We start from the raw sequence: 26,066 nt of genomic DNA, 5'->3' as shown, positions 1-26,066 counted from the left end.
AAGATATGCGCTGCTTTTGGGGAAGGTACCATAGCAGAACGGATGGGTCAATAGTGGTTTAAAAAATTTTCTTCTGGAAATGAAAACCTTGAAGATGAACCAAGATCTGGAAGACCATCCATCGTAAACAACAAGGATATCAAGCTGGCAATCGAGCAGGGCTCCAGTCAAACATGTCAGGACCTTGCCTTAAGATTTAATGTGAGTGATGAAACTATTTGTTTACATTTGTACCAACTTGGAAAACGTTGGAAGTTGAGCAAATGGGTACCTTATGAGTTGAGTGAAACAAATAAGCTACAGCACTTAACCATTTATTCTTCATTGCTTACCAACAACAATTTAGTGCCATTTTTTGACCGGATGTCGACATGCAACAAAAAATGGATTATGTACTTCAACAAAAAACGAACATGCCATTGGCTAGCCAGAACGATCCAGTACTGATGACTCCTAAATCAAGCATTCACCAACAAAAGGTTTTACTGTGTGTATGGTGGACTACAGCAGGTATCGTTCACTATGAGTTGCTACCAAGTAGACAAACCATTACTGCTGAGATATACTCAGCCCAATTGGACAGAGTTTCGGTTGCTCTACACCAAAAACAAGCAGCTTTGCCAAACAGGAAAGGTGTTGTATTCCACTAGGGCAACGCCAGACCACACACTGCAAAAATCACGCTGTGAACTCTAGCACGTTTACAATGGGAGATTCTACCTCACCCTCCGTATTCACCAGACCTTGCGCCAAGCGACTATTACCTGTTTTTGGCCCTGGATAATCATATGAGGAATCAACAGTTTGGAAATAGAGAAGATCTCAAAAATGAGTAAATTCAATTTTTTAGCTACCAAACTCAAGACTTTTATAAAAATGGAATATACCAGCTTGTTTCATGATGGGAGAAAGTTATTCTTGCTGAAGGAGACTATTTTTCAGAATAAACATTATTAAAACTGTTTTTATGTGTATTTATTTATGGATCTGCAAAACCGCACGAACTTTTTTGGTTGCATGATATATATATATATATATATATATATATATATATATGATATATATGATATATATATATATATATATATATATATATATATATATATATATATATATATATATATATATATATATATATAAATATATATATAAATATTGTATTATATAAAAATATTTATATTTATAATATATTTTTGTATTACACAATATATAATAATTTATACTTCTGTGTTACATAATCATATATACTGTATAACTAAATGTAATATGAATGTATTATATAAGTATGCTTCTTAATCTAGCTAAAAGTTAAATAAATAACATAAAGTGTGACATATAATGCCTAATTTTGCAGTAGCACACTTTGATGCTTGTCATAAATGCTGTTGTATATGCTATCGAAAAGCAGACAGAACACTATCAGTAACAGCTTTGATACTTATGAAAAAATTGGTTTTGCCATAACATTGATAATCCATCCTTTGTGACTGGAATATGTAACACCTGCAACAGAGTATTAATAACCTGTTGCAGCTGTGATGCACCGGTAGCGCACTTGCATCAGAAACAAAGGATCCATGGTTCAAACCTCCCAAAAAAATACTACATAGAAAACCTTATGAACTACTCCTCGTTCTCTTCATATACATCCACTTGTAGCATCAGGAGTAGTTCTCTCTGTCCTAACCAGATCGCTGTGATTGTACTATCTGCAAAGATAGTTTCAAAAACATCAATAAAGCCTACTGCAGAATGGAGTCACAAAGATTTGATGACCATTAAGGTTGATAGAAAATTGTCTGGTTCTGACATTGATGCAATTCGGGTTAAACACAGACAAAAATCAATAAAAGCTGGGTTTAAAGAATTCATGGTAAATAACAATGGGTCTTTAGTGGAGTACTTCTCAGCAGTAGACCTTGATTTCTATAATTCGAAAACTGAGACTTTAATTGTATGACTTGTTCTTGTTAAAGATGTGGAGGAACTCACCTAAAAAAATGATTGAAAAAAACAAACTGCGGTAGTGGTGTAGTGGTAGAGCACTCGCTTCATAAGCAAGAGGTTCCGAGTTCAATTCCCACCACGCCCCTGGTAGTACCACGCTCAACTTGTTTCTCTGCACAGCGGCCTTGTTTGTCATCTATAGTGGCCTTCTCAGCCTTGGGGAGGTGAATTACATAATGAATTGCATTAAAAAAAAAAAAGGCATTTTTAATGTTAAGGTAAAAGTATTTGTTGATAGCGGTGGGGGTTTTTTTAAGCTTGGAATTGGTACTGTTAGAGGAGCAAGTTACTTTGATGATGATACCACCAAGAGATCAAACTATTCTAAGGGCATTTATCCGAACCTGGAAAAAGGAACATCCCTTGATCAGACATTACTCTTAGGAATATTCCCAAATGTTCAGGAGAATTATGAAAACTGTGCTGTCTTTTTTAAAAGTACTTTAGAAATATTCAGTTTAAAATTTGCGTTGATTTAAAACTACTTAACTTAATTTTAGGACTTCAAAATCATAGTATCCCTGTTGCTTCTTTAATAAGAGTACAGATTGTGTAGATTGGCTTTACTCTACAGGAGATAAAGGAACCTTTAGATCAATTAGAGAGCGAAATCTTGCTTGGAAATAAGGATGTAATTTTGAATCATCGTTGAAGGAATTTTATAATTGCAAGAATCAACCACTTCTGCCAGGAGATGATGAAACTTAAATTATGAAAGTATGCAATATACCTGAACTTCGTCTCTATACAGGAACAATTAATCTATTGTGGAACAGCCTATCAACAAGATGGAGACAAGAAAAATGGGATATCTTCCTAGAATGGAATTCCCTTGTCAGACAAAAACTTCATGGTGAAGAGTTTGAAGGAAACCAGTGTAAAAAATGGATGAGATTAACAAATAAGCTTAGAGATGCTCTTCCTGAAGTTCTTAGGGGATTTTGTAATGCCTTTGATGCATTTGATATTGTAGGTTACTCAGGTTTTGATACTCAGTATGGATTTTGAAAAAGATAGATAATTTTTTTGATATTTTTATTACTTTGGAGATCAAAACAAAGAGTACCAAACTGTATATATTATTTTGCTATGTAAAGGAGTTTTGTAGAAATAATCATACAAAAACAATCTATTACGTGTTGTTTTTTCATATAATGCGAAGAGAATTTGAGGCTTTATTATGTTCAGTCTATATCTGCTAACAAAATGTTTAATTTAAAATATTTTTTTATTTATGATAGGATTCTTAGTTTTATTGATATGAAATATAAATGTTATTTTAAATAATGGTATTTATTAAAAAGTTAGCTTATTAGCCATTACTCTATGCCTTAAATAAGTTCTTCTACGAACTTCATTCTGAACCAGATGTTTTTCTGTTAATGAGAGAAAAAAATTTTTATATCACAGTAAGCGCCATTTTTTTCAGGACTTCAAATTTTGTGAAATATTTTTTTGTGTACACTATAATCATACTTTGCTAGAAAAACTTAATTTGGGTGTGCACACTTTTTTGAAAGATAAACACTGTTGTGGGGAGATGTGCAAGCATAAATGCATTTTTCCATCCAATAGAACTTCCTATCTGATTGCTCTCGTCTCATTGTTTTTCGCTAACTTTCAAAATTTTCAGCAATCAAATTAAATCAAATCAAATATATTCTGAATAAAGTTGTTGCATCAAGGTTATTTACAAATAGTAATAAGTACTAATATGAAGTAAACACCTCGAAAATTCAATAATAATAAAATGATAGTAATAATGATAATAATTATAATACAAGTAGGAGTAAATAAAGACAGTAGTTATAATAACAACGATTAAAAGTCATAGTAAAGATTATAAAAAGTATACACTATACTATATTAATAATATTAACAATAATAAGTCAATAACAATAATTAAATAAACAGTCAAAATAAAATCAACAATAGTATTAACAATAATAACAATAACAATAATATAACAAATAACATTAATATAAAATAAAATTATAACAACATTAACAACAGTAAGAATAATAGTATTTATAATGATAAAAGTATAGTAATAATTACAATAACAACAATAATGATAAAGAGAAAATACTACAGTTTAAGAAAGATTAAAATAATAAATAATTTATTATCTTAGGGTATAGATTGCTTCTCTGGAACATTTTTCGACTGTAAACACAATAACCTAACTTTTTTGTAGCTACATTTTGCACTACAACCCTTTACGCAATTGCAAAAGATAGTGTTGAGAAAGCTTTCCGGACCAAGTAGGGGTAAAGTTTGAATTGGCTCCAATGTATTAGAAACTATTTTCTAACCCCAGTCTGCTGGGTCCAGTTGATTGCCTAGCCGTACTTTAACTAGATAGTATGCTCGATATAAGTGTTGACTAGCAGAAGCATATGTTGGAGGAACAATATAGAGAACAATAAAAGAGTGCAATTATCTTGAAAACAAGATAATTGCACTCATATTGTTCCGTGTCTTTTTTAAAAAACTTAAATATCTATACTTGTCTATACAAACAATTTTTTTTGGAGCTCCATATAGAGCAAGATGAAAATGAACCCTGTGTGTAATGATATCTTGTGGATTAGAGTCGATCTTCTGAAATACTTTGACACCATTAATTAAATTGTCGCAGCCAGTTACTGTATGTAAAAATAAGATATGATTTTGACATTTGGGATAAGCAAATAAACGTTTTGACAAATATATTTCTGTTGGTTGTTGAGTTTTCTTGGGTTTCAAAAAATAAATTGTCTTATCAGTTAGAGTTCTTGCAGTCAGCAGTACTAATAAATCAATATCATGGACAACAATAGTTGTATTTGATGTACTGGATTGTTCTATGACTGTTTCAATTATGAAGATATCAGTATGGTTATCAGCTGTTTCAATTATGAAGATATCAGTATCATTATCAGCTCGCTTCACTGTAATATTTGCAGCTGTTAACTTTTTACATAACATTAAAATGAAGCAAGACTTGTTGTGAGTATTGGCAAACTATAAATTTTATGCCAAACATTTTGTCTTTCTTTTTTTCAGCCTCTTCATTCACTTTATTGCCGCAAAATAAACAATATTTTTATTAGGTATTAAACTGTACAAATTGTTATGAGAAATATTTAACAATAACTAAATGTATTAACTGCAAAAGTCATACAAAATATAATTTAAGACAAACTAAACGCTCGTAATTTGGTATGACACAATGAAATATTTTTTAGCGTTTAAAACTTAGTTTGAAAAAAAAGTTTAAAAATCATGCAAAAGAATATTTGTTAATTATTGTTCATAACCGGGGTCATAACAACGACTTTAAAAATAAAATTATATTAAAAAAAAAACAATAAATAAAAATTATACTAAATTAGCACTTTTACATTTCTTTTTTTAATATATCAAAATTATAAAAACCTGTTTTTGATTAAATGTAATTAACTTTAGAACGGCTAAACAATAAATAGAAACCCCTAAAACTTTGCAATAGTTTTTTATTCTAATCCAAGATCAGAGAAAAGCCGCAGAAACTTTTTTATTCTGTAGATAGTAAAATACACAAGCAAAAAACAAAAGCCGCTGGAACGTATTTTTTTTATGGAAGTTAGTAATAAAATGCATTAGCAAAAAATCACAAGTTTGTAACCTGGGCCCTTAAATAACTTTTTTGACAGATCTGGGATCAGTGGAGACTTTTTATTTTTTACTTGTAATAATGTTTGGTACAACATCTGTACCAATTTTCAGATTTAATGTAAATCTACCGCTATTTTTTTGACTATTTTGACTGGGTTTAACAGCTATTGACAAAAAAAGTACTTGGCATAATTTTTAAAGCTGACACCAGCAAAAAAGTTTATTTAAAAGTGAGTTTCCTCTCATCCATTTTTCGAAGGGAACGGTATAGGAAATGAAAAAATAATCACATGAGTATGCATAGTATAAGTTTTAATTTGTCTGAAGGAAAACTACGCATGCTCCCATGATTATTTTTCCCTTTCCCGTGAAAAAATTAAAGAGTGGAAACTCACCTTTAAGTAGTTTCTGTAGAAAGAAAAAAAATAAAAAGTTATTTTTGCACTCTCTTTCGTAGAGACTTTTAGAATAAAATCATAATTATTATTGATATTTTTTTATTAATAATAATTATTGTTGTAAGTATATAAATTATGTAAACAATTTTTGTTATCGCTTATCATTATTTTATCTACATGCATTTTTACACTTTTCTCCAGTTTTTTTTTAATTTGGATGATGAAACTATTTTAGGCCGCTTAACCCAATATTTATACACCTTTTTAATTATTGTTTTTACAATTAATATTGAAAATATAGCACACAATTCCAAAAAATAAAAATAGATACATTCTTTTGAATATTTTAATTTGGCATTTTTGTTTAAATTAGAGTATATTTTTAAAGTATATATGAAAAGTGATATTTTTAAATTCTAAAAACTTAAAAATTAAACTTTGCAAAAATGTTCTTCTCACAATAACTTATGATCCGATCACTAACCTATGATACTATCACAATAACTTATCACCTATCACCATCATTGATAGTGACTATAATAAAAAGTTAATAGGTATAAAAAAAATAACTTAACATTTTTGATGGTAGCAAACGTTCTACAAAAGTTTGCCTCTTAAAATTAAAAAAATAATAATTATAAGACTTGAATTTTTTTTTTAATTTATTGAAATTTTTTTTTAAGTATACAAAAAAATGTCTCTTTATTGTGTTGATAATGCAGATTTTCAATTTTATTAGGTATATATATATATATATATTATTTAATACTTTGTAGGTCTCTAAAGCAGCAGCATTTACTTGCTGTTTCCATTTTATATCATGAGATATCACGACACCAAGATTTTTTTATTCTTTACATGTTGATAAAAAGATTAGGGTATTAACGACCTTACCCATTGTATATTTCTTTTTTTTTTACCACAATGTATTGCGTCATATATTTTATAATCTAATGATTTACCCAGTGAATCAACCACTTATCCATGTCATTAAGTGTATTTTGCTAGCTATATTAGTCTTCTAATGGTTTTATTGATTGCATCAGTTTCATGTCGTCAGTATAAATTTTTAAAGGTAAATATGATTTGATATGTTGTTAATAATTACAATAAACAAGAGGTCCCAGTACACTACCAAGAAGTGTTTTATTCAAAAAGGAATTTAATTTACAATTAGCAATAATGACTCGAGTTTTTTTTGAAAGAAGTTTTTATTTGGAAACAAAATTTTTCTATATGATTCAAGTTTCTGTAGCTATCTCATGTTGTGCTTTATCAAATACCTTAATTAGACCTAGAAATACGATATCTAAAGCTCTGTCTGTACCAACTCCATTTGTTTTATCATCTTTTAGAACTTAAATAGACTAAAACATTAAATTAGTTAGATTAGTTGTGCACAAATGGTTTTAAGTACATTTTTTTCTTTCATTCTTTTCCAGAACTCTATTATAATGTCATTTTATTTAAATTTATTTCAAATATTAAATGCAATGACAATTTCATTCATGGTTTATGATAGGGCATCTTATTTCATAGACATTGTTTTACCTTCATTAATTGTTTTAGTTCTGTAAACATTCCAGATATTCTTTTAAATCTGTTTTGCTTTAAAATAATTTATTTGTGTGGAATTTGTCACAAATGTCTTTAAAAATTTATAACATTATGATCAAAATTAATTTTTTTAAATTTCATTCTAGCCAACAAGAAAATTTAAAAAAATATTATTTCAGTATATTTTCTATTGTTATGAACATAATATAATTTTATTTTCTTCAAAGACCCCAAATCGAAAAAAAATTTTGGTCTGATTTGATACTTTCATTTGTAAAATCAAAACTAATAACGTTCCAATCAATATTAAGATTGTTGAAATCTTTTGTAATCATAACACCATAAACTCTTTTATATCTAACTTATCCCTAATGATTTCAAAGACTTTATTCAATCCTTAAACCATAACAATTTTTTGCCTTGTATGCAAAAAATTATTATGATTTCTAAATGTAACTCAATAAAATTTTTTCTCAATTTTTTTATCAATATTAAACACTAAACATCATCAAGATGTCATTTGCATAAACAATTATATAAAAATTTTAAATATGCATGTATACTTGACTTGAGTTGATTTGCTGGTACAAATTTTTGATTTAGCAACTTTTGATCATTAAAACAGATAAGTAAGAATATTTTATATATTTATATATTTATTTTAATAAAAGAAGTTATCAACTTGAACCATTTTGGTAGATTAGATCATGCATTTTATTATAGATTAATCTGTTAGCTTACAATTTGCAAGCAGCTTCTAAATAGGTTAAAAATATTGTTTACAAAAAAGGTGGTTTTTTTTAGCTGTACAAAAAAAAAAAAGCAGTAACTGAGATTTGCAGGAAAAAAAGATTCATGTGCTTACACATACCTAAATGTGCTTACTATAGATAAAAGAAATAATAAATAATATTGAAAAATAATAATGAATATGCTAATAATTTTTTGAAAATAATTGGAATTTTTTTGGGTTAAATTTTGTATATTGCATTAAAAAAAGCAATATACAAAATTTAACACATTATTTCACGTGCCACAGCTGGAAATACAACTAACACAATAAATAAAGCTGCAGCTACTACCAATTTTACACAACAGAAGGTATTTTGTCAATTTTAAAATTTTAGGGTTTCAACATTTTTTATTTTTACAGTTTAAAGGTTTAACGCACTCTTCTGTGTTACCAAAAGAATGCCTTTCATGGTTTTACTTTTCTTTCATTTAAAATGTTTTCTTTTTTTTTATTTCAATTAATAATTTAATAATAAGTTGTTAATTTAAAAATTTGTAATTTTTTTATTTTTGAAAATAAATTAGTTAACTAAAGCACAACAAATATAGCTACAGCAACTACTGATTTTACTACAGAAGGTATTAAGTAAATCAACTTTACATTAGTAAATCAAAGGTTGTAAGTAAATCAGTTCCTCATTAGTGTGGTTTGGAAAAGTTTCCATTATAACATTTTTGCTGTTTGGAAAGGTTTTCATATGGCCATTAGAGTGGTTTGAAAAGGTTTCCATAATGACATTAGTCTGGTTTAAAAAGGTTTTCATAATGACATTTTCTTATTTGAATATGTAATTATGGAAGAGTTAAAGCTATTTTTAATAACCAAATGCTCTTCATACTGCTAATTTGTTTCATTTAATACAATGTCATCATCATCATCAATGTCATCAATTCTCCTGATAATCTTACCTCAAAAGTTTGCTGATGACACAACTATATTTGCTGATGAATCAACTATATTTCCTGATGATGCAACTATATTTGCTGATGATGCCACTATATTTGCTGATGAAGCAACTATATTTGCTGTTGACACAACTATATTTGCTGATGGCTATAAATAGTACAACTATGCTTTGACAATAAGTCATCACTTTTAAATTGCTTAATATAAGTTGTTTTTTCTTTATAAAAAAAAGGGCATTGTCGTCTAGTCTGGTAGTAGCTACCTCCATGACTTGATTTTTAGACATCTTTAAGATATTCACTCAACAAGTGATATCTTAAAGATGATCTCTTCTGTGATAGCTTAGAGCTTGCTATGGCTGGTGAGTTTTAACCCAAATACATACTATTTAAGTTTTTATTTACTGCAAATCATGCAATTTGGTTGAGGATTCTATAATGATGAACTTAGTCCTCTACTTTACATTTTCTCGGACTATCATTTGCTTCTAACCTTCTCATGGAAACCATATATGCAAACCATATCAAACTGTGGCAAACTATAGCAAATTTAGTATCAGCTAAAGTTGTTTTTTGTAAGTTGCATCACAAAGTCAGTCAGCATAGTTGCATCTGTAACTAAACCTACATTTCTTATTCATCTTTTTTTTTCACAAACATCAAAAAAGTTTTCTCTCTTCATGTTTTTCTGACTTTAACCAATCACTAGGTCTTTAACTCTATTCTTTATTTTCAAATAGCTCTTAAAAAGTTTCTGCTTGCAGTTTTGTTGGAAGTAAAGTTTGAAGCAAGTTTAAATTAAAAAACAAAATAATAATGAAAGCAAAATAGTATAAAATAAAACATAATATCAAGTTATACTACAATTTTTTTTTCTTTTTATAAAATACTTGGCTATTTATTTTATTGAAACGTTTATAGGGCGTTCCTGAGATTTTAATAGTTTTATAAATTTTTTGCATTTTTTTTGGTATTTTATGGTTTTATGCTTTTTGCATTATATATTATATAACATATTAAATAATATCATAGTATAATTAATACATTATATAACATGTAATATAATTGTTTAATATTTCATGTTTTTACTATTTTAGCTTTAATTTCAACTACAACATTACAGTTTCCAACATCAACTATAACCACAATTTCAACTGCAACATTTTTAACTACAGCAGGTTTTTTTGGATTTTTTTGTTTTTGTTTTTGCTTAATTTCTTAATTTTAATTATTTGCATGATTATGTGTCACATGATTATTAGATGATTTTTATATAATTCTTTAAAATTAGAAAAATCAGGGGCGCCCATGACGATGTTTTTAATAACCATTTACATTTATAAGTTTTATTTTAATATCAATGCTATAACAACAGCTTTAAAAATAATTTATTTAATGTTAAGGTTAATTATATTTATTCAAAATAAATTTATATATTTGTAATTAAATAATTATTTACATAGTAAAGTAAAGTTTTTGATTATTTTTAAACTAATAGTAAAATGCTTGACCGGATAATTATTTATAATTGTTTAATTACTAAAAGTGCTTGAAAATAGTTAGTATTTTAAATCATTAATAATATAGTTATTTTTAATCATTAGTAACAAGTAAGATATTACAATGTATGGGTGTTTATAATATAGATTTAGTTTGCAAGTTTTTAATTTTTAATTTTAGTTTTATAACTTTCTATTTTACTTTTTAAGAAAAAGAGTACTGTGACTTAATACTAAAACTTTATATAAAGTTATAAACTTATATAAAACGTTTTCATATAGTGGGGATTTAGAGAAAAAATGTTCGTGTAACTATACTTGTTTATGCTTCGATAATTAAAAAAAGTTAAATTATCAAGCTTTTTGCTGTGAAAATTTTATAGTAACAATTTCTATCAAATATTTTTTAAATTTAATCTCAGCAGAAAATAAAAGTTTGCATTAAGATTAAGTTAAAGAGTACCTATCTCGAACACCAAAATCATGACTTATCTGTTTAACCTCTTTTTTTGAAAAAACGTCGACAAAATATTTTCAAAACTTAATTGAAAACAATATTATTATTTACAGAATCTACAAGACACAAAACTCTCTGCTAATTATAGAATCCATCATAATTTTGTTAGTAAACACAATTTCATGTTTGTTTAGTGCTATTATAAATTGCTTTTAAATTTAAATTGCTTTTACAATTTTAGAAATTCTAAAACTTATTTTTATAGCTTTTTTCCCACATTTTTTTTGTTTAAACGCCTGAATTTTTTATTATCTTTTAATGTCATTTTTTATTTATGTCTGTTTTAATTTTTTATTTATATTGTATTTAGAGTACTTTTATAAAATTTTTGAACATTTTATAGAAAAAGTTTACTGCAATTGTTTACTGAGCTTTTGTAAATATCATTCTGATGATGAATACTGTTTACAAGTTTTTCAATCATGTTTGATTGCAACAGCTAAATCCACTACTGCAGTTATATTCACAACTGCGACAACTTCAGTTATTCCCACAACTGTTTCAACGAAAGAAGGTATTTATTATTTCACCGTGGTTGTTTTAATTAATAAATTGATTTTGTTTGCACATTTTTTGATTGAAATATTCTTTAATTTTTTTTATACTAGGTATATTTAAAATATTTTTAATGCTTTTTAATGCTCTAAGTCACAACTAATGGATGGCATAAAGTACTATCTTTCAAGATTATTTTAAAGCAGTGTTTTTAATGTTTTTTTCAGACCTTGGCTTATACTACAGAGCCTTGGTTTCGGACCTAGGAACAAGTTCCAGAACTTTAGTCTTAATCTTGGTGCATACATGTTTTTTTTTTTATATAAGCATAAAGCTTATAGGCATATGTAAGCTAAGATTTGAGCCTTTCCTAATATCTAATAAGCATACATATGAAAATACCTGACCTGTTTAAAAAATTACATATGCTTTATTAGTAAAAAACAAGTACTGTCTTATGCACATCCCTGGTTGAATAAAATTATTTTCTCAAGGAACGGAAAACATTAATTTTAAATAAAGTTTAAAGCCAGATCTCTTTTGTGAGTTCTAACTTAGTATATTTTTCGAGGACAATGTTCACTAAATCATCTATGCTAAAACTTCTATGTTTGATTTTAGAAAAATAAAAAGCCTTTTTAAGACAGAACTATTAAATTTTATCAAAGCCAGGAAGCTTATATATATATATAATATATATAAGTTCATCAGGTTTATAGATCGAAGGTATTTTTATATATTGTTGTTGTTGCTGCCTTTACTAAACTTTGGAAAAACATTGATACCTTATCATTGGTTAAACAATTTTCTTAGGTTTTATACCTGATATAGAAAAAACATATTTCTTAAAAAAATTTTTTTTTTTTCCTAAAATTTATAATTATGAAAAGTTTTTCTATGGTTCAATGTGTAACTTTATATTAAGAAAAGACTGCAAGGATTTTGATCTGATTTATTCTTATTCAAAACTGTATACAAGTAGATCCAAAGATAAAGTCAATTCAAATGATTAACTTTATTTACAAGAATTACAATTAATACAAATAAACAGTTATTAGAACTTTAAACTAAAACCAATATAAATAATTAAAATAATAATACATTAAAACTAAAACTGATTTTAACGGTTTGGTGGTCAACCTCACAAAAATTGCGTTGTTTTCATGTTTCAGATGGAAACTTGATATTGAACAATTTAAGTTATTAAGAATCAATACAAGCTCAAATAAACCTGTAAAAAAATCTAAAAAAACCTAAATAGAAAACTTACCAACATACTTTATACATTATACATTACATACAACATGCATTACTTGCCAGAAACAGGTGCCAGAAACTTTACCAATAGTTTTTAAAGGAAAAAAAAGTGACAAAGTGTAATAAGTTTTTTTAGATTTTTACTTTTTTATGAAAAATTGCTTTGTTTAATGATGTTTACATTGTCAGAAATACATATTATAAATAAATATATATAATGAAACAATAAGCATTTTAAAATTTGTTGCCACAATATAATTTCTTTTGTCTTTTTCAGTGGTAAAGTAGAAAATTATAAGACTTATTGCAAAAGTTTATTTTAAGTAAAAGGCATATATTTATGGTGTTTTTTTTTTTTGTTTTTTTTTTTTGCTCGGATACCGATCTGGGTTTATCATAATTAATATTCATACATAAATAGTAAACAGTTTAAAAATTTATAAAAATATTGCTTTTAAGATGCTCTATCATTAACTTAATTGTATACCTCAGGCAGTAAGTTTTCAGGGATTGAACATATTGAATTGCATCGGATTATTAAATATTGAGTATTCATTATTAAATATTGAACACTTAATTCATTTTTAATTTTGTCTTTAAATTTTTCTATAATTATGTCTCTGTTATTTAATTGATATTATATTTCTTATGGTAAGTTACTGAAGGAATAGTCTTGGATTAAGAAAATACTAAAAATGAAAATTTACATTTACTGCAACAGAGTATTTACTTAGTATTTACTTAGCAACAAAGCATTTACTTAGTATAAACTTTAAATTTAGACATTTTTAAGTAGCTTAATTAGTTTTCGAAAAAACCACTTTCCTTAACAACCAGTTCACTCAAATCACCAAATAATTTGTGGCATATACTTACAACAATATATCAACAAAAATTAAAGTTATCAACATCAGAAAATAAGGTAAATAAGTAAATCTAGCCATACTAGATTTTAGAATATTCTAAAATACTGCTAAAAAATAATGCAACTACAGCTATGAAGTGTTTTGGTACAACTTCTAAATTAAAATCAACAAAATGTTAAAGAAAACATCACATCTTATAGTTTTCTTCATGTTTAATTTACACAGTAAAAAAGAAACCTGTTATATTTTTAAAATACTTAACACTAGATTTTGAATTTTATAACGGGTAATTCATTATCATTCAAGCAGACTTCATCGTCACCTCAAAAAAAAACACAGCCAAGATTATGTTGAGTATTCTGAAAAAACTAACGACTCTCTTCTTCCTCCTAAGAAGAAACAACGAACCATGGTCTGAATGCTTGAAATAAAGTCCAAATATGACAAAGACAATTCCATTCAAAAACAGTTTGACTCTGCAATGCTGGATTACTTTTGCACTGATCTGGCATCCTTTTCAGCAGTCGAAGGAAGAGGTTTCAAGAAATTGTTTGACATTGCAAACCCTAAACTGAGCATTCATCACAGAACAACATATTCAAGAAAGCTTTCAATTCGGTCAAGAGAAGTTCAAGCTGGAATGAAGAGCATAATATCGGAGATTACACCAAATCTAAAAAGTGCTGCATTTACTCCTGACCTTTGGACTTCTAGAGCTCAGGACAGCTACATCTCTTGGATTTTTCATGCTATTAAGGAAAATTGGAGACTACATCACTGGACACCCCATGTCCAACAGTTCCCAGGCAGACACACAGGTATCTTAATTGAAGGAAAGCTGGATTCTTTCTTAGAAGAACTAAATTTGCCTGCTGATTTGCCAATGTACTGCGGGAACGACCAGGCAAGAAACATGAAATTTGCAGTCAAATTGTCAAAGCGCCTTGACCAATACTTGTGCAACAATCATATTTTGCAATGTGCAGTTCGAGACTCATTTGGAATGACTGCTGGAACGGATGATGCGTTGCAAACATGCAAAGATTTGGCTTCTTTAACTCACCAGTCAACAGTTGCAGCTGAGTTGCTTGAATCAGAATCAGACGCTCAAGGAATCAATTTTAGACAGTTACGCCAATCTGCTGACACAAGATGGAATAGTGAACTCTGAATAGTGAATGGCTTCTGTCCTACATATAAAGAGTGCAATTATCAGATTATGTGCAAATGAAGATATTTTTTCTTCAAAGACCATCAGTGCATCACAGTGGAAATCAATCGAGGGAGCAGTAGAAATTTTGGCACCACTTAAAGAAGCTACAGAAACGTGGTTGACTGAGTCTATTCCAGCAATTAACACTGTCACCGATTCTCTTTATTTAATCCATGACAAAATTGATCAATTTATTGAGACGGATGGAAAAAATGGCTACGGTGTCTTGTATGCAAAAAACCTGAAAAGCTGCATTGAGAAAAGATTTTTGTTCTCTTTGTCACACTCTTTGTCACACTGGAAACTTATTGAGTGCTGCAGCAAACTACTTAAATCCTGTTTTAAAGGGACTTCACTTGAAGCTCTTCAAAAAATTTCAAACAACAAAAGAATGGTTAGCCTCACAGGTTAAGGATAGTGTTGAGTGCCAACCTGTTGCCAGAGTCTATTCAGCAGATTTGTCCCTTTAATTCAAAACTGAAGCGCAAGTTTAACGTCAGACTTGAAACACAAGAGCCAACATCTGAACTAAATCCTATTTTGAGCGAAATGTGCCAGTATGATTATCTCCCTGATGCCAAAAAAGACTTTCCGATTCTTGATTGGTGGAAATTGCATTCAAATACATTGCCAGAACTCTCTTCATTAGCTAGACAAATTTTAGCTATTCCAGCAAGTTCAACTAAATCAGAGAGAGTTTTTAGCTCAGGTGGAAATGTCGTCCAATCATCCAGACACAACTTACACCCAGAAAAAGTAGAACAAATCATCTTAATCAGAGAAAGCATTGTCTTGTTGGAAAAGTTTGGCAAAAAAATTCTGAGTTAATATTTGAAAAAGTTGTTTACATTTGACAAATGTCATTTGTGTCTATTTGTCAAAACCATGTTTACATTTTTTTTTTTTACTTGGATTTTAATAAATTTGTTTTCAAAAATTGTTAAATTTCACGTCTCGTTCTCACGAGAAGTACTAACTTCTCGTCTCGGTCTCGTCTTGGTTTTTCCTGACTTCAACCAATCACTAGTCAACCAATCACTTGTCAACCAATCACTTGTCAACTAATCACTTGTCAACCAATCACTTGATCTCTAACTCTATTCTTAACTTTCAAATAGCTCTTAAAAAGTTTCTGTTTGCAGAAGTAAAGTTTGAAGCAAGTTTTTATTGAAAAACAAAATAATAATGAAAACAAAATAGTATAATAAATAATAAAATATAATATAATATCAATACTACAATTTTTTTTTTCTTTTTATTAAATACTTACCTTTTATTTTATTTTATTGAGAAGTTTAATCCTATTAAACTTCTCAATAGGCGTTCCTAAGAATTTACTACTTTTATAGTTTTTTTGCATTTTTATTTTTATTTTTTATAAATGCTTTTTGCAGTAGTATTTTTTATAAATGCTTTTTGCAGTAATATTAATATATTATATAACATAATGTATTTAATTTAGTATTAACATATTATATAACATAATATATTTTAGTATTAATATATTATATAACATAATATATTTGTTTAATAAATCATGTTTTTACTATTGTAGCTTTAATTTCAAATGCAACATTACAGTTTCCAACATCAACTACAACCACAGTTTCAACAGCAACATTTTTAACTACAGCAGGTTTTTTTTAGAATCTTGTTTTTTTGTTTTTGCCTAATATCTTAATTTTAATTATTTGCACAATTATATGTGTCACATGATTATTAGATTAAATGATTTTTAAATAATACTTTAAAATTAGAAAAATCAGGGGTGCCCATGATTCTTGGTGTTAGCTACCATTTATATTTATAAGTTTTATTTTAATTCAACGCTATAACATTGATATTAAATTTACAACTAATGGCAAAAAAAGGTTTTATTAACATCAATAACTGATGATATCAAGCAATCTAAATAATTTGGTATTTCTGTAGACTCATCGCCAGACTTGTCCCATACTGATCAACTCTGTGTAACTATACGATATCTACAACCAGGAGAGACGAAGCCAATGAAAAGACTTATAGAATTTCTTGAAACTGAAGCTCACAGTGGTAGCTATCTAGATGAAACTGTATTTAATTTTTTGACTTTTAGCTCTAGAGTTTTTTAGGTTGCAGAAGCCAATCTTACAACAATGCGCCAAACACACAGTAAAGTATAAAGGAATGCAGGCTATTTTAGAGAAAAATAAATTTGCTCAATTTCTACTATGCTCAGGGAATTCTTTGAATTTAGTAGGAGCTGCAAGTGTTAACTCCTCTATAGAATGTCTGAATTTTTTTGCAATCATCCAGAAAATATATAATTTCTTTGAATACTCAACCAAAAGATGGAGTGTATTTACTAAACACAGCACTCGATCACTCAAAACTCTGTCTAAAACTATATGGAATGCTCATAAAAACTTAGTGAAGGTAATTTCAAATAATTTTTCTTAAATCCTTGAGTCTTTGGAAGAGATCGTCAAAAATTCTGATTTTAATACTGAATGCAGAGGCTCAAAATATGTTAGGAAAAATGGAGAAATTTGAATTCGTTTTTTAAACCGTAATGTAGGACAAAATCTTGGATAGAATTAGTTGTGCTTCTCGCTCTTTAAAAAATTCGTAGTTAGCACGGTTCACTTGTGTGCTACTTTTATCATCTTTGATGAACTATTTTAAAATTTTGGAAGATCAGTTTGATCAAATTGAGAAAGAAGCAAAAAATCTTCTAGATGTCAATTACAAAGTTACTAGGAAAAGATGAAAGAAAAAGTTTTTTGATGAAAAGCCATGCATAGAAATGGATTCTGTGACATCTTTTCCTTTTCAAAGAAAAAGTATTTTTAACTTCAATTTAAAGTGTGAGTGAAAATTTGAAAGCTAACGTCATCAAAATTGTCAAATTGTGTAATAAGACATCGACATAATTTTATTCGAAGAAGTCAAACATTTGTTCGTGAAAATCTCCAGCAAAAATTCCAATTTGAATCACCAGGAAATTTATGAAATCATCAAAGACAAAAAATGGGAAATAGTAATTCCAAATGTTGAAATTTTATTGAAAATTTTTGCTCAGGAGAAAGATCCTTTTCAAAGTTAAAGTTGATTAAAACCAGTCATCAAGTTATTGTCTCAAGTTTTGTTTAATGCTCTGGCAATATTATCTGGTAATATTGATAAAATGAAAGAAATCAATTTTGATGAATTATAATATGTTTTGAATGGAAAAAATAAGAAAAAAGTTGTTTGATTTGAAATATTTTTAATAAAGTTTTTGTAACGCATTTAATTTTTTCTTATATGTCAGGAGAAGGAACCCCGAAATTTTATTCAGCCTAGGGCCCCCAAAATTGTAAATTAAGCATAAATTTCATCAATAATGATAAGCATGAATATTATGCCTTCTTGATTTATAAAATCTTTTTAAATTATAAGATTTATGATTCTTTTTTTTAATATGGCGCTATTTAGTTTGAGGAGATAAGGAAAAATCCAATTCGATCTAGTGATCTAATGTCAAACTAAACTTTCTTATGTTGTATGGCTTAACTCACATTTTATTCTACTTAAGTGGGAACCATATTTATTAATTTAACACTAAAAAAGTTTAAGCTTGTTAAGATGGTGAATTTTAATAAAGTTACTTGGTATGGGTACTGTTTCAGTCACTTTCCTAAATTGCTTCAAAGCTCAATCAGTTATGCTGTTAAAAGACAGGGTTCTTTATGGCTTAACACCTACATAACTTTATAAATTTCACAACAATGCTTACAGAATTACATCAAAAATTTAATCTAATTCCTAAGCATTTTTTTTAAACTTTTTTTAATAAAAGTTCCTATATGTGAAACTCTATATGTGAGGAACAATAATGATTTGGTTGGAATTCGGGCAGTAGTACTTGTTTTTAGTTTTAAAATTTTTATATAAATGATCTATGTCGTAGTGGTGTAGTGGTAGAGCACTTGCTTTTTAAGTGAAAAGTTCCACGTTTGACCTTCACATCTGTGATAGTACTGCCATCAAATTTTTACTCCACACATTGGTCTTGTTTGTGAAGGTTTGTGTTTGGGAGTTATAGAGTTGAGAGGGGTTTGTTACCACAATAAAAATAATCTCTTTAACTGTGGTGACCTTTGTGGCCTTAGGAAGGTGAATGAACATAAAAAAAAATCTGCTCCACCAATCTGCTTTGCTCTGCCTACCCACATATCATACAAATTACTATTGCTGTTCAATATAACATTTTTTGACCACAAAAAAAAAATTTTTATTCAACTCTTATACAGCAAAAACTTAATCAAAGACAATAGTAATGCTTACAGAATGACATAAAACTCTTTGCTAACTATAGAATCAATCATAATTTTGTTAGTAATCATAATTATATGTTTATTTAGTGCTGTTATAAATAACTTTTAAATTTAAATTTGTTTTTAATTTTGTATTTATGTAATATTTAAAATATTTTTATTAAATTTTAAACATTTTATAGAAAAAGTTTACTGCAGTTGTTTATTGAGCTTTTGTAAATATCATTCTGGGGATGAATACTGTTTACAAGTTTTTCAATCATGTTTGATTGCAACAGCAGAATCCATGACTGCAGTTATATCCACAACTGCGACAACTCCAGTTATATCCACAACTGTTTCAACAAATAAAGGTCTTTATTTTTTTATTGTGGTTGTTTTAGTTAATAAATTGTCTTTGTTTGCACATTTTTTGATTGAAATATTCTTCAATTTTTTTTATACTAGGTATATTTAAAGTATTTTTAATGCTTTTTAATGCTCTAAGTCATAACTAATGGATGCCATAAAGTACTATCTTTCAAGATTGTTTTAAAGCAGTGTTTTTAATGTTGTTTTTTTTTCAGACCTTGGCTTATACTACAGAGCCTTGGTTTTGAACCTAGGAACTAGTTCCAGTACTTTAGTCTTAATCTTGGTGCATACATGTTTCTTTTTTATATATAAGTATATAGCTTATAAGCATATCTAAGCTCAGATTTTGAGCTTTTCCTAATATCTAATAAACATGCATATGAAAATACCTGACCTGTTTAAAAAATTACATATGCTTTGTTAGTAAAAAACAAGCACTGTCTTATGCGCATCCCTGGTTGAAAAAAGTTATTTTCTGAAGGAACTGAAAACATTGATTTTAAAAAAATTTTAAAGGCAGGTCTCTTTGTAAGTTTTAACTTAGTATAATTTTAGAACACAATCTATACATAGCATTTATTTTTTACATAGGATTTATTTTTTGGTTTTAATAGCTAGCTCAGACATATTTCAGAAACAAACCTATTTTTCCGTGGAAACAACAATTATGTATGTAACCGTAGTTCTGTTGCGTAAGTACACACAAAAAAATAAACAAATAGGAAAGCGCACATAAAAATACTATCGTATATAGAAAATATAAAGGATGAGATCAATCAAAGACATTTAGTTAAGACTGTTTAAAAAAAGTTTTGCCACAAGATGTTTGAGACTATTTATGCGTATACATTATTATATGTATATATCTTACATGCCAACATTTTTTCATGGTACATACATATGCAATGTTTTGCATATGTATGTACCATGAAAAAATGTTGGCATATAAGATAGTCGTTGCTAAAATTTTTTAGTAGCAACTTGATTTTTTTGATGAAGACTAAACAGTTTTGTAACTCATTTATCAAAAGCTTATGTGGTTTCACATGCACCTTTATTGATACTCTGTATATGACAATTATTATATAATTATCATATACAGATAATTGTATTATAATTATCATATACAGAGATACATTTATGGATACTTTGTTTATGATAATTATTATATATTTGAAACCACATTCAGTTTTATTGATAAGCTGCATGTGGTTTCAATTATACATGCTTGCTCAAATCTGTCTATTGTCTTTCATTTTTATAGCAATTTATTATGATATTTTTGTTATCTCTATTATTCTACTTTTGTTACCTCTGCTACTCAGACAAACATATCAATAAATTCATAGTCTTTTGATAGTTTAACTGCATTAATCATTGACTTAATATTTTGATGGTTGGTACATATTGTATGAGTACTTGATGCAAATACTGTTGATGTAAACAAAAGTTAGAAAAACAAATTTTTTAATCAAAATAACTGGTTTATACTTAGTATATAGTTCTTTTAGTTTTAATTCAAATACTTTTGCATGATTTTTGAGCTATACTTACAAAATCTTTTATGCTAAGCATTTGAATGTTTTTTTTTAAATGATAACAATAAAATACAGTTTCATTTACAGTGACTTAAATCATTTTTTAAAATAATTTTTTGTTATAGGAAAATACAGAATTCTTTATTCTAAAGCATTTATCTAAGTGATATCTGCATCATATAATTAGTTAAGAAAATCTTCTTCTATGTATTTATTAAACAGAAAGTTGGAACCAATGTTAGTATTTAATTTTTCTGATATTGTCACATTTTGTCTTTAATTTTTTTCATAATTATATCTCTGTTATTTCTTTATGATATATTACTTAACATAAGTTATTGAGGGAATAGTCTTGGCATAAGTAAATACTAAAAATGTAACAGTATAAAAATTTTTACTATTACAATTGCTGCAACAGAGCATTTACTTATTATTTACTTAGCAACAGAGAATTTACTTCATTTTTACTTAGCAACAGAGAATTTACTTAGTATAAACTTTGAATTTAGACATTTTTAAATAGCTAATAGATAATTACTTGTCCAGTTTACACGACAACCAGTTTACACGAATCACCAATTAATTCGTAGTATATCTACATCAGAAAATATGGTAAAATAAGGTAAGTTGGAAAGTCTAGCCATACTTTTAGAATATTCTAAACATATTTTGCTAATATGGAATGGAATATTATATAATTTATAAATACTTTAAAAGTGAAAGTAAAAAATTTCTACTGGAAAGAAAAAAATAATGAGAGGGTGTTTAGCTATCTGTTACAAGTTATATAACTTATATAAGTTTGCCAGCTGAATCAGAATAACCACAGTAATGCAACAAAATTGTTTTTCTAACCAATGTTTTCATTTTTATGTCAAAAGAAACTATTTGAATAGTATGTTTTTATCTTGTTGTTTTTTTAACAATTTTCAAATATTGTCATTTAATATTGCAAGTGTAATTATTTCATTGAAATATATTTAAATTTATATGAAACAAAAGTTTAAACTGCAACAAGAAGTTTTATTTTAATTTGCTGAGCGTTTAATTTTTAAATCTACAATTGCAGTAATTAAGTTTTATAAATTTTCTGTCTGTAACTATAGCTATGGAGTGTTCTGGTACAACTTCTAAAATCAAAAAGATATTGAAGAACTTCTAAATCAAAATCAACAAAATGTTGAAGAAAACATCACATTTTATAGTTCTCTGCATGTTTAATTTACACTTAAAAAAAAAACTTGATATATTTTTTTAAAACTTAATGCTAGATTTCATGTTTTATGGCAGTTTATTATATTTGGGTTCATATATATATATATATATATATATATATATATATATATATTATATATATATATATATATATATATATATATATATACATATATATTAACGAAGAAAAAACAATATACATATATATTAACTTCGTTAATATATATGTATATCGCTCTATTTGAAGTATCTTTTTAATATTGAGCACTCTTTTACGACTATGAGTTTTGTTTTATTATTATAATACAAAACAGCCTCAAATATCAATATATATATATATATATATATATATATTTATATATATATATATATATATTTATATATATATATATATATATACATATATATATATATATATATATACATATATATATATATATATATATATATATATATATATATATATATATATATATATATATATATATATATATATATATATATATATATATATATATATATATATATATATATATAAAAGAGACTTTAAGAGTTTTTAAATTTTGGGTTCAGTAAGTACCTGGAACTTTTAGTTAAAAGTGGTGATCAAAAAATAATGTGAAATCGATTTTCAATTTTATAAAGGCATATTCTTTTAAGTGTTCATTAAGTTTAGTTCATATTACATGAAATGGTGGTACATGAAATGATATTAGATAAGTCTAAGTAACCATGAATTAATAATACCTAATCTTAACTCAATCCAAAGTAATCTTAACATATCGTAAATTTACTCCCATCAAACCTGAATTAAGGCTAATAATATATTATGAGAATATACATGTTTAACATGTTTTGTTTTATATTGTAGATTGTTAATTTAACGTGATAATTAATTCTTGCTACAAACGAGTTTATTTCAATCAGTTGTTTATTATCAATTTTTTCATCTATTGTTGGTTGGACAAATTGGTTTCCATTGTATTGAGTATTAAGGAATGGCGTCCGTTAGCACAAGAGTTGCCACTAAACAAGTTGCAGAAGAAAGAGATGAGAGCAGCCAAATGTTTGAAATTTGAGCGCAATCAGAAAATGAAATATTAGACAATAGTGAATTTACAGCAACATGAGTGATGATGCTGGTGCTACAAGCAGTTGTTTGTGACATCACAGTAATACAGTATACAGGCAAAAAATAGGGTGTGATTCAAAAATTAAAGAAAAGCATTGCAAGATCACTGCAACAGCTTGTTTGCCTGTTATATACTAATGAACTACCATTTTAGAAATACATTTTTGCTATTGATGGAGGATGTACAATAGGTCTTAGTAGTTCTAGTGGTGCAATTATGTGTGCACTTGACTTTGATTCCAAGTCTTTACCAATTTTAAAGTTTAAAGTTATGCTAGGGATAGTGGCTGAGGTGAATGGAAAATGGTAGTGATAAAAGCAAGAAAAGCCTGATGATAATGATGATGATGATGATAACAATGATCATTATCATCATCATCATCATCATCATGACGGTCATGATGGTCATAATGGTGATGATCATGTTGATCATAATATTTATATATGCATATGTATACAAAATATAACATGAATTTTGAATAAGAAAAATATACTTTAGGATGTATAAATGTTTATGCAGCCCCGGTCGCAAACCCAATTAACAAGAGAGGCAGACAGTGTTTTTAATAACAAAAACAATAAAGGGTATTTCAATTTTTGTGCATGATTTTTTATTTTTATTTGTTTTAACAATTAGAAGCAGAGACTTACAGCAATATGCATACTATTATGATTTTTTCAAACAACAATTATAATAAAAATACTTTTATTGTGTTTGAATTTATAAAAAAAATATAAAATCATTTTATTTTAGGATAATTATAATCAGTATAATTATAATCATTTTATTTTAAGATAATTATAATCAGAACTGATTAAATTTATCATAACAGCCACAAAACAATAAAATATTACTATAATAATCTTATACTTATCAGTCATGATAAAAGTATAAGATAAAAGAATATCTGAAAGTAATGGGAAAGAAAACGAACAGTATAAGATAAAGTAGATGTACGTGAAGCTGTATTTTAATTAAAATATAAAAAATAGCACCTATCTGATGGGTTCAAGAAATTGAAATAGATGACTTAAACAAATTCTAGTATTTATTTGATACTAATTGTATCAAGTACAATTAGTATCAAATAAATAATTGTAATAAGATTCACACTTAGTCTTAGTTCCAAAGTGATCCAGAATAAAAAATACTTAACAGAAATTAAGACTGCAAGGCACTAAATGGTGCTTACCACAATTTAGTAGCACCACACTAATTGCAATACCACAATTTAGTAACACCACTTGGCTTGCAAGGATGGCAATCTTGTTCTACACACTCCATACTTAAGGATGCCCCCTTATTGAAAACTATAAACTGATAACATTTGAAAATACACATCTCACATCAATATTTTAGGTTGCAGGCAAATGTAACAAAAAGATCGGTTTATCATACTTTTTATATTATATAAAACTTTTTATCAAAATTAAGTAAAATTAGAACATGTGGCAAACCACATTTTTGAAATTCGATAACCTGAGCATGGGTTATAACTTTCCCTTATTGTGCACCAATTGATTATGCCAACGAAGATCGCCTCTCACATTGTTGCATTCTAAAATTCACTGCTACGAGAGGTTTTTAGATATACAGTTAACAATATGTTGGGGGAATATCTTGAACTTGCCTAAGATTACCTGCATGATGAAAACTTGACCACATATTTTAAAACATGGTAGTCCATGATTCATAGTAATCCATGATCCATAGGATGAACCACATTAGCTGTAAATGAAGCAAAAGAATGACAGGCAATATAATTTTTAGTTATAATTTAAAAAAATTCTTATTGGAATTATGATCTATATAACTCCCTGTAAATATATCTTGTAAAGGTTGTAGAATGGGTGAAGCAGAAGAAAGACTACCTTTCTATTATGGCAATGTAAAAAATGTGTTTCATAAGAAAAATTTTCTATTCCAAAATTCTGACAGATCTGTTTTATTTCTCCTAAAAATTAAAATCAGGAATAGTATTATTTCTTGCTATACAATGCATTCAATGAAAATCTTCCTTGTCTAGCAGCATTTCCTATATTTTGTAGATGAACCATTTGATTACGCCTAGATTTATCTCTTTCATTTTTGTGATGATATTTTCAAATAGCCTAATCACTTTGTCCCTATTTGAGTTCAGATTATTTTCTACATGCCTGGCAGCATTTTGTATTTGTAGATGATTAATTTCATCTCATTTAGTGATCTCTTTTATTTCTGTGATTCTTATTAACTTGCTTAATCACATTATCCTTAAATTTATTTTAAATTTAATCTTACTGCTGCTTGCTTCTTATATTTTAAAAACGAATAATTTTATCTAGCTCAATCTTTTTCATTTCAATGATGATTATTACTAACTTGTCACATTTTTTTAAAAAA

The 26,066-nt window shown here is 27.3% G+C and overlaps 1 protein-coding gene across 7 annotated transcripts in view; it reads left to right on the top strand.

The window, feature by feature from the left end:
- Window positions 1-26,066, top strand: part of LOC105845233 (mucin-2) — a 135,210-nt gene that overhangs the window by 57,386 nt on the left and 51,758 nt on the right. For all 7 annotated transcript variants that reach the window (XM_065801521.1, XM_065801520.1, XM_065801522.1 and 4 more), the window contains 4 exons: window positions 10,397-10,477; window positions 11,659-11,829; window positions 16,702-16,782; window positions 19,627-19,797. In XM_065801521.1, coding sequence (XP_065657593.1) covers window positions 10,397-10,477; window positions 11,659-11,829; window positions 16,702-16,782; window positions 19,627-19,797 — 504 coding nt within the window. The remainder of the gene's footprint in view (window positions 1-10,396; window positions 10,478-11,658; window positions 11,830-16,701; window positions 16,783-19,626; window positions 19,798-26,066) is intronic.

The sequence above is a fragment of the Hydra vulgaris genome, chromosome 07, assembly GCF_038396675.1.
Source record: "Hydra vulgaris chromosome 07, alternate assembly HydraT2T_AEP".
Taxonomy (NCBI): Eukaryota; Metazoa; Cnidaria; class Hydrozoa; order Anthoathecata; family Hydridae; genus Hydra; species Hydra vulgaris.
The sequence above is the reverse complement of the archived record's forward strand: the minus strand, read 5'-3'. Positions and strand labels throughout refer to the sequence as shown.